At 47.7% G+C, this 9,050-nt stretch overlaps 1 protein-coding gene across 6 annotated transcripts; it reads left to right on the forward strand.

The window, feature by feature from the left end:
- The first annotated feature begins 6 nt into the window (after positions 1-6).
- On the forward strand, positions 7-8,500 carry NR4A2 (nuclear receptor subfamily 4 group A member 2). 6 transcript variants are annotated; one of them, XM_040644783.1, is made up of 8 exons: positions 7-459; positions 2,170-2,293; positions 2,783-3,648; positions 4,434-4,563; positions 4,966-5,129; positions 6,002-6,204; positions 6,589-6,767; positions 6,915-8,500. In XM_040644783.1, the coding sequence occupies exons 3-8, from the start codon at positions 2,785-2,787 to the stop codon at positions 7,169-7,171; spliced, it is 1,797 nt and encodes a 598-aa protein (XP_040500717.1). In that variant the 5' UTR covers positions 7-459; positions 2,170-2,293; positions 2,783-2,784; the 3' UTR covers positions 7,172-8,500. The 6 variants fall into 6 exon arrangements, 5 of the variants coding, with proteins under 5 accessions (XP_040500717.1, XP_040500713.1, XP_040500708.1 ...); XM_040644779.1 differs by having other exon boundaries at positions 7-455; XM_040644774.1 differs by having other exon boundaries at positions 7-451.
- Positions 8,501-9,050: the final 550 nt, after the last annotated feature.

The raw sequence follows: 9,050 nt of genomic DNA on the forward strand, positions 1-9,050 counted from the left end.
AAAAAAAAAAAAACCCAGGCTGGCGACCAAGGTGAACCCAGAACGGTTCCCACCTTAAAATCGGCCCTGCTCGTGACGTCAGGTCGGAAATATACCAAAGCGAGAGCCGGCCAGGAGTCCGGGGAGCGCGGCGGCGCGGCGATTGGGCGGCTGGCCGCTGACGCGCGCTGACGCGCGGAGACTTTAGGTGCATGTTGGCAGCGGCAGCGCGAGCCACATAAACAAAGGCACATTGGCGGCCAGGGCCAGTCCGCCCGGCGGCTCGCGCTAGGCTCCGCGGTCCTGCTCTCCTGCCCAGCCGGCCGCCTTCTCCTGCTCCCTCCCCGCTCCTGGCGACTTGGTTACCTTCGCCCCTTTCGCCCACCCCTCCCAGACCCTGCTACCGGACTCCCAGAGGGAACTACACTTCGGCTGAGTTGAATGAATGAAGAGAGACGCGGAGAACTCCTAAGTGAGTAGGTACAGCCCGTGCAGCTTGAGTTCCTTTATCCTTCTTTCTTCTTTTGCACGTTTCTTCTTTCCACATGTGTGGTACAGGTTTTATCGAAGTGGGCACCAGAGGGTCGGAGCGCGAGTGGGGCCGGAGGATGGGGAATAGGTGCGCGCGGCTGCGGCGGTCATTTGTCCGAACTCCAGCTTTGGCACTAGGGGGGAGTTGGCTCCCCGCAGGCTTCCAGGCTCCTCATTGGTGGACGTGGATGGGAGACTTGCATAGTTTGGGGAGCTGTGGACTTGCCCGGGGGATATGTGCCCAAAGTTTGCTCTTAGAGTGGAATCGATTGTGACCATTGGACAACTAGACTCCCAAGTCCTGTATATACGAGGGGCCTGGACGCTACCCACAAAGTGACAGGGAGAAAGTTCTTCAGTTTATGTGTTGCTTGGGAACTGTGTCACCGCGGCTGGCCTGTGTGCCAGTGTTTCCCGGGTATTATTGAATAAGGGGTGGTGTTGGTGTTGGTAGAGTGTCCTATTACTAAGTTGCCTGAAATTTCTGGTTTTGACACATGCTGTGCTTGTGTATGTGAATACGTCAGAGAGGGAGAGAGAGAGACAGAGAGACAGAGAAGAGAGTAAAGAGTAGGGTTATGGAGCTCTAAGTTACTAGGAGGTTAATATTCAATATGGGCATATAGCTCTCAAAGGCTGTCGGTGTCATTGGTCTCCTTTCTTTAGTTTTTTCTGATTAACCTTCCTCCCCAGGAAGCAAGATAATGGGGGAGGGGGGAGGAGAACAGAAGGAGTGGATGTTTGGCTTTCTTTTTCATTAGTAATAAGAATGCCTATGCTCTAGAATGCCTTCCAAGTGGCAACATCCGAAAATTACTAGGACCCAAGAATGCCTCATTCTGCCGGCAAGTAGGCAGATTGTGGAAGGCTGTATAGGCAAGGTGTTTGGCTTCTATGTTGGGAAGCGCTTCTAACCGTAGTGCCAATACCAGATAAGCAGTGTTTCCCTCCCTCTGCAATTGACCTAAGATGCTCCTGGAAAAAGTAGGGTCTCCACTTCCTACCCCTTGGCCATTAAAGATGTGGAAAGACAAGTTTCCTGGAGAAGTGAATGACTTTCACCTGTATCCTCAATCCCAGTGTTCTGTCAAAAAAAACACTTAGGGAGTCCAGATGCTTCCATTCAGATTGCCTTCAGGGCTGCCCAGGCCTTGCTAGCATTCTGTAACGCATAGGTGTGGAGGGAGAGATTATTTTTTATTTTATTTTTGACTTCTACTTTCTTTACCCCTCCTGAAAGAAAAGCTAGTTTCGCCACAGAAAAATTCAGGAGAAGGTTCCAATGCTATATTTTATTAAACTCTAATTTCTTCTTATTTAGGTCTGAATGAAACTAAAATGGAAACGACACTACCCTCCCACCCCCACCTCTACTCCATAAGTATTAAATAAGTATTAAATAATAAACATGAAGTACCTTTGCTCCATCAGAACCTTCTCTCTGCACGGATTTACACAGTGCAATGGGTGGCATTTTGTGTTGCTTACAGTCATCTCCTTTACACATTCATTTTAACTGCTAATTTTGATAAAGGCTACGCACTAATTTCCAATGAAACAATCAAGGAGGGCATAGAAGGGCTTGCCTGGTGACCCTGCAGACGCCCAACTGAATCTGTCGGGAAAGTCACTCTGAAGCTTCCTGTGTCTGTATTTCAGGGAGGAGATCCAACAGGCTGGACTCCCCATTGCTTTTCTAAAAATCTTGGAAACTTTGTCCTTCGTTGAATTACGACACTGTCCACCTTTAATTTCCTCGAAAACGCCTGTAATTCGGCTGAAGGTTAGTGCAACTTCATTTCTTTCTTTCCCTCCTCCGAGTTCCCTGAACATCAAGAAACAGGGCAATACAATCTTCCCCAGCAAACTCTGTAACTTAAGGTTTTCCCAGCCCATCATCATCATCATCGGGAACAACATTCTCATTGTGCCATTCAACCTCATTTCTAGAATGAGCTTGCTGAACCCGAGCTTCAGAGGAAAGGCTCATATGAGCAGGACTATCTGTGTGAGGGGGTGAAGGGGGAGGCGTTTGAAATATCCGGGAATAGAGACCCTCAAAAGCTTTCTAGCTCTGGGTCTTCCTTGGCCCAACCGTTCCATGCCCTGCACTGTTTGACCCCGCAGCATTCGCGCTCTCCGCCCTTCCTCTCGCGTCCCTACATGCTTTCTGACCGCCGCGGGCTGCCGGTGTAGCTCCAGGTGTACCCGAGCCCGGGAGAAAGTGTTCAGTTGACCAGGCTGAGTGTATATTACCCTGTTTCATTTCCAGCCATGCCTTGTGTTCAGGCGCAGTATGGGTCCTCGCCTCAAGGAGCCAGCCCCGCTTCTCAGAGCTACAGTTACCACTCTTCGGGAGAATACAGCTCCGATTTCTTAACTCCAGAGTTTGTCAAGTTTAGCATGGACCTCACCAACACTGAAATCACTGCCACCACTTCTCTCCCCAGCTTCAGTACCTTTATGGACAACTACAGCACAGGCTACGACGTCAAGCCACCTTGCTTGTACCAAATGCCCCTGTCCGGACAGCAGTCCTCCATTAAGGTAGAAGACATTCAGATGCACAACTACCAGCAACACAGCCACCTGCCCCCCCAGTCCGAGGAGATGATGCCGCACTCCGGGTCGGTTTACTACAAGCCCTCCTCGCCCCCGACGCCCACCACCCCGGGCTTCCAAGTGCAGCACAGTCCCATGTGGGACGACCCAGGCTCTCTCCACAACTTCCATCAGAACTACGTGGCCACCACGCACATGATCGAGCAGAGGAAAACGCCCGTCTCTCGCCTCTCCCTCTTCTCATTTAAGCAATCGCCTCCCGGCACCCCCGTGTCTAGCTGCCAGATGCGCTTCGACGGGCCCCTGCACGTTCCTATGAACCCGGAGCAGGCGGGCAGCCACCACGTGGTGGACGGGCAGACCTTCGCTGTGCCCAACCCCATCCGAAAGCCCGCGTCCATGGGCTTCCCAGGCCTGCAGATCGGCCACGCGTCGCAGCTGCTGGACACGCAGGTGCCCTCGCCGCCGTCGCGGGGCTCCCCCTCCAACGAGGGGCTGTGCGCCGTGTGCGGCGACAACGCGGCCTGCCAACACTATGGCGTGCGCACCTGTGAGGGCTGCAAAGGTTTCTTTAAGGTGAGCGAGGACCGGCACCGAGGAGGCAGGTAGGGGCCCCCTAGAGCCGGGAGCCTCAGAGTGCGCGCTCCGCCTTGGTGCAGGCAGCCCAGTCCTAGTTCGTCCATTTCCCGGGGTCCGCGGAGGCTGCCCTGCGGCCGCCCGCGGCCTGTGGCGGAGGCCTCTGAGTGCTTGAGAAAGGGAAGTAGCTAGACCGGGAGACCTGGGGTCGCATCCCCCCGCACGCAGCCAACCCCGGCAGGCCCCAGCCCGAAGTTGCAGGAGCCTGAGTTGGAAGAGGGTCATTTGCATGTGCTAGGAGCTGTCTTCTCTGTTCAGATTGAAATTGGTTAGGACAGAGAACCGTGTCTGAGCTAACCAAGTGGAACAGAATTCCCTATGGTCAAATTAAGTGATCTCTTTATTTCGCCATCCTGATTGAATAATCTTATCATTTTAAATAGAGAAGGTCTCCAAGGAATGTAAATAATATGAATGCCCACGGATTTGTATTTACTGAGCGTCTCCTTCTCCTTCTCTTGGCATATAAAACACAGCAAGGAGCAGCAAGGTTAGCTCAAATGTTAACGCTATCAATTTTCTCCTGTTAAATGCCCTGGGGGAGGAAAACGAAAAGAAAGAGAAAGAAAAGAAAAGGGGGAAAAAAAATAAAAAGGAGTTGTGTGTATGTGTTTGTTTGTGGGGAGGAGTGTAGATCCCAGCCGTTCAGAAATTGTTCCTGGATTTCCTGGGTTGCTGGATTTTCAAAAGAAAAAAAAATCTGTCTATATTGTCTCCTTTTGCAGCGCACGGTACAAAAAAACGCAAAATACGTGTGTTTAGCAAATAAAAACTGCCCAGTGGACAAGCGGCGCCGGAATCGCTGTCAGTACTGCCGATTTCAGAAGTGCCTGGCTGTTGGGATGGTCAAAGAAGGTAGGTCGGGACAAGCAGCCCACTCCCCCGTCTGCGCCCGCGGGAAACTGCCGCTCCTATCCCAGTCCCATTTTCCACTTCCCAGCGCCGTGCCCCCCCTCCCCACCCCATCCACGTCCGGCCTCGCTGACCCCGCAGCTGCCTGGCTTGCCCATCCTGCCCTGGAGAAATCAGCCAGGCCCTTCTCGCCTTCAACTATATGACCCATTTGGAAGAAGACATAAAACAACCCCACTTTTTTTTTTTTTTTTTAATGCTTCTCGTCAGTGAAGGCTTTACAAGCAGTGGGACCTTGCGCAGCCCGGCCGGCGCCCTGTGGCTGCGGCCTCCCCCCGGGAGGGGCCCAGGCGGCAGCTGGGTCCCGCTAGGGGGAGCGACGCTAACCCATTTATTCCTTTGCAGTGGTTCGCACGGACAGTTTAAAAGGCCGGAGAGGTCGTTTGCCCTCGAAACCGAAGAGCCCACAGGAGCCCTCTCCCCCCTCGCCCCCGGTGAGTCTGATCAGTGCCCTCGTCAGGGCCCATGTCGACTCCAACCCGGCTATGACCAGCCTGGACTATTCCAGGGTAAGAAGCTGGCGGGGGTAGCATGTGGACAAACAGACAGATGGGCAGGACCCCTTCCCACACCCACCACTAACCCCCAGATTCAAGCAAGGCTGTGGCTTTACAGCTCTGAGCAGAGCCACAGGAGACAGACAGAGCGACAAACAAACCATGTTGCTGGGGCTGTAGACAAGAGGACAGACAGAGAAAAGAAGGCCACAGTGATCACATCTCTAGGAGCCCTCCTTCTCACTGCCATCATACATACATACACTCGCACACTAATGCCCAAAACAGGCTGTGCAAAATGCCCCCCACTTGGATTTTATCCCCAATGTTCCATACAGATGCTTTAATCCTCATCCTCTATGGCACTGTGAGGGTGGGGGACGCCTGCTTGGGGGTCGGGAAAGGGAAAGAGAAAGGTACAAGGAATGGCAATAGGGTGGGGAATCAAGTGGTCGGATTCCTTTTTTACCCCAGCTGTAAGAAATGTGTGGACTTTAATTGGAGGAAGTATGTTGGGCAAACCGAGAAGCCACTGCAATTTTATTAAGATTTGCAAAGGGCGTCTCTGCTCGAGACCCACTCTGGGACTGGCATGAATACTAACGTGTCAATTGTTTTGTGGAGATAAGAGTGAACGTTTCCCAGAGCTGGATGGCACTGTATTTAGTCTGTATGGAAATGGTAATTTACATATTTAAAGCGGCGACCTCATAGCACCATCCCTAATTGAATTAATTGCCCCGGAACATCTAATTTCCTTACTGGTCAGAGAGAGGTTTAATTGTTATAAAAACCTGGCTCCCCTACTAGAAGCGGGGTTAGCAATTTCACGGGTTATATATTTTAGAGAACCTCATTAAGTGCTTTTTAAAATGAAATTCCAGTTCCAGGCGAACCCTGACTATCAGATGAGTGGAGATGACACCCAGCATATCCAGCAGTTCTATGATCTCCTGACTGGCTCCATGGAGATCATCAGGGGCTGGGCTGAGAAGATCCCAGGCTTCGCTGACCTGCCCAAAGCCGACCAAGACCTGCTTTTTGAATCAGCTTTTTTAGAACTGTTTGTGCTTCGATTAGCGTACAGGTAATGGAGGAGGCAATCCAGGGAGGCTGGGAAAGGAGGAAGAGAGGAATCAAGAAGGGAAAGAAAGAGGAAAAGGGAAATAAAAGGGGGAAAGAGAAAAGGACAGATGAGGAAAATGGAAGAGGGAAAGAAGAAGGAAAAGATAGTAGACAAAGGAAGAGAAGGGAAGGAGTGAGCCTTGGATGAATGGAATGGAAGTGGGATAGGGGGCGTTCTTGATTGTTATGAAATTAAACCCTTTCAAGGTCTACTGGTCTACATTTTATTAACTCTTCCGTAATTAGGTACCTCTTAAATCCCTCATTTATTGCTCTTCAAGTAATTAGTTGTTTAGCTTTTCTCTCTCTCTTTTTCTCCCCTCTCTCTCTTTGGTATTAATTGCAGGTCCAACCCAGTGGAGGGTAAACTCATCTTTTGCAATGGGGTGGTCTTGCACAGGTTGCAATGCGTTCGTGGCTTTGGGGAATGGATTGATTCCATTGTTGAATTCTCCTCCAACTTGCAGAATATGAACATCGACATTTCTGCCTTCTCCTGCATTGCTGCCCTGGCTATGGTCACAGGTCAGTACCTCAAGTTCAGGGCACATCTCCAAAACTGCCCAGCAGGATTTGTCCCGGTTTTCCCTTTCCACTGATCCTCCCTGCTCCTGCCAGCTAGCTAACTTGCTTTGTGTGTTCCTCTTTTGTTTCTGATTGTGTTTTCTGCAGAGAGACACGGGCTCAAGGAACCCAAGAGAGTGGAAGAACTGCAAAACAAGATTGTAAATTGTCTCAAAGACCATGTGACTTTCAATAATGGGGGGTTGAACCGCCCCAACTATTTGTCCAAACTGTTGGGGAAGCTCCCAGAACTCCGTACTCTTTGCACACAGGGGCTACAGCGTATTTTCTACCTGAAACTAGAAGACTTGGTACCACCGCCAGCAATAATTGACAAACTTTTCCTGGACACTTTACCTTTCTAAGACCTCCTCCCATGCACTTCAAAGGAACTGGAAAGAAACCTGAAACTATCCAGAGGGGGCAAGTCACAAGGCAGAGATATCCCCAGGAGCTGCCACAGCTCTAGTTGGCCCCTACCCCCTCCATAAAACCCCAGTCCCTTGATCCCTAAAGAAAAAAACAAAAACAAAACAAAACAACAAAAACTGTTGCTATTTCCTAACCTGCAGGCAGAACCTGAAAGGGCATTTTGGCTCCGGGGCATCCTGGATTTAGAACACGGACTACACACAATACAGTGGTATAAACTTTTTATTATCAGTTTAAAAATCAGTTTATTGTTCAGAAGAAAGATTCCTAATGTATGATGGGAAATGTTTGGCCATGTTTGGTTGTCGCAGTTAAGACAAATGTAATACACACACACACACACACACTCACACTCACTCACACATTGTAAGGGGACCCACAAGTATTGCCCTTTAAAAGACTTCAAAGTTTTCTGCTGTAAAGAAAGCTGTAATATATAGTAAAACTAAATGTTGCGTGGGTGGCATGAGTTGAAGAAGGGAAAGGCTTGTAAATTTACCCAATGCAGTTTGGCTTTTTAAATTATTTTGTGCCTATTTATGAATACATATTACAAATTCTAAAAGATAAGTGTGTTTGCAAAAAAAAGAAAAAAGAAAAAAAGAACTACACAAAAAAGGGACAAGCATGTTGATTCTAGGTTGAAAATGTTATAGGCACTTGCTATTTCAGTAATGTCTATATTATATAAATAGTATTTCAGACACTATGTAGTCTGTTAGATTTTATAAAGATTGGTAGTTATCTGAGCTTAAACATTTTCTCAATTGTAAAATAGGTGGGCACAAGTATTACACATCCGAAAATCCTGGCAAAAGGGACACATAGTGTTTGTAACACCGTCCAACATTCCTTGTTTGTAAGTGTTGTATGTACCGTTGATGTTGATAAAAGAAAGTTTATATCTTGATTATTTTGTTGTCTAAAGCTAAACAAAACTTGCATGCAGCAGCTTTTGACTGTTTCCAGAGTGCTTATAATATACATAACTCCCTGGAAATTACTGAGCACTTTGAATTTTTTTTGTTTTTTTTTAATGTCTAAAATTGTCAGTTAATATATTATTTTATGTTTGAGTAAGAATTTTAATATTGCCATATCCTGTAGTATTTTTCTTTGTATATTTCCAGTATGGCACATGATATGAGTCACTGCCTTTTTTTCTATGGTGTATGACAGTTAGAGACGCTGATTTTTTTTTTCTGATAAATTCTTTCTTTGAGAAAGACAATTTTAATGTTTACAACAATAAACTATGTAAATGAACAGAATTTTGTCTTCTTTCTGGATCAGGAAAAAATGATGACTAAACAGCAATATACAATAGAGTTGGAGATTGATTTAGGATAGGTCACTTATTCAACATTTGAGTTTCAAACAGACAGCTTAGATCTATTCCAGCAAAAGAACCTGGGGAATTGAACTAATTATCCAGAAGATTCAGTACAATATATTTCCTCAACCAGAATTTTTGAGTGTGGCAACTTGCATTTATCAGAATCAATTGAGAATATCTTAACTCTTTCATTAATTTTGCTAGTAATTGCATCTTTCAGAAGAGAAGTTTAGGAGACGAGATAGCTTTTGAACTTTTGCAAGTTTCGAAGTCCTGTCAAGTTTTTGTCTTGCAGAATGTTTAGGGAGTCTCTCTAAGACTCAGGAAGTTAATATGGATTTGAAGTGTGTTGTACATCATCTCTGATTTTTCCAATTCCTCTACTTATTACTGTTGCAAAGGGTCTTGGAAGAAGGGCCAAGCATTTCGGGTCCTTTGGGCCTTGGGTCGGTGGTCTTGGCATACAGCAGATCTCA

The sequence above is a fragment of the Ursus maritimus genome, unplaced genomic scaffold, assembly GCF_017311325.1.
Source record: "Ursus maritimus isolate PB19 unplaced genomic scaffold, ASM1731132v1 scaffold_1, whole genome shotgun sequence".
Lineage (NCBI taxonomy): Eukaryota > Metazoa > Chordata > Mammalia > Carnivora > Ursidae > Ursus > Ursus maritimus.

Excerpts from the sequence above, each read along its gene's own strand:
- NR4A2 (XM_040644769.1), top strand. The coding sequence starts at position 421 with ATGAATGAAGAGAGACGCGGAGAACTCCTAA. Across the intron at positions 5,130-6,001 it reads CCAGCCTGGACTATTCCAGG|TTCCAGGCGAACCCTGACTA; the intron begins GTAAGAAGCTGG and ends ATGAAATTCCAG. Across the intron at positions 6,205-6,588 it reads GTGCTTCGATTAGCGTACAG|GTCCAACCCAGTGGAGGGTA; the intron begins GTAATGGAGGAG and ends TATTAATTGCAG.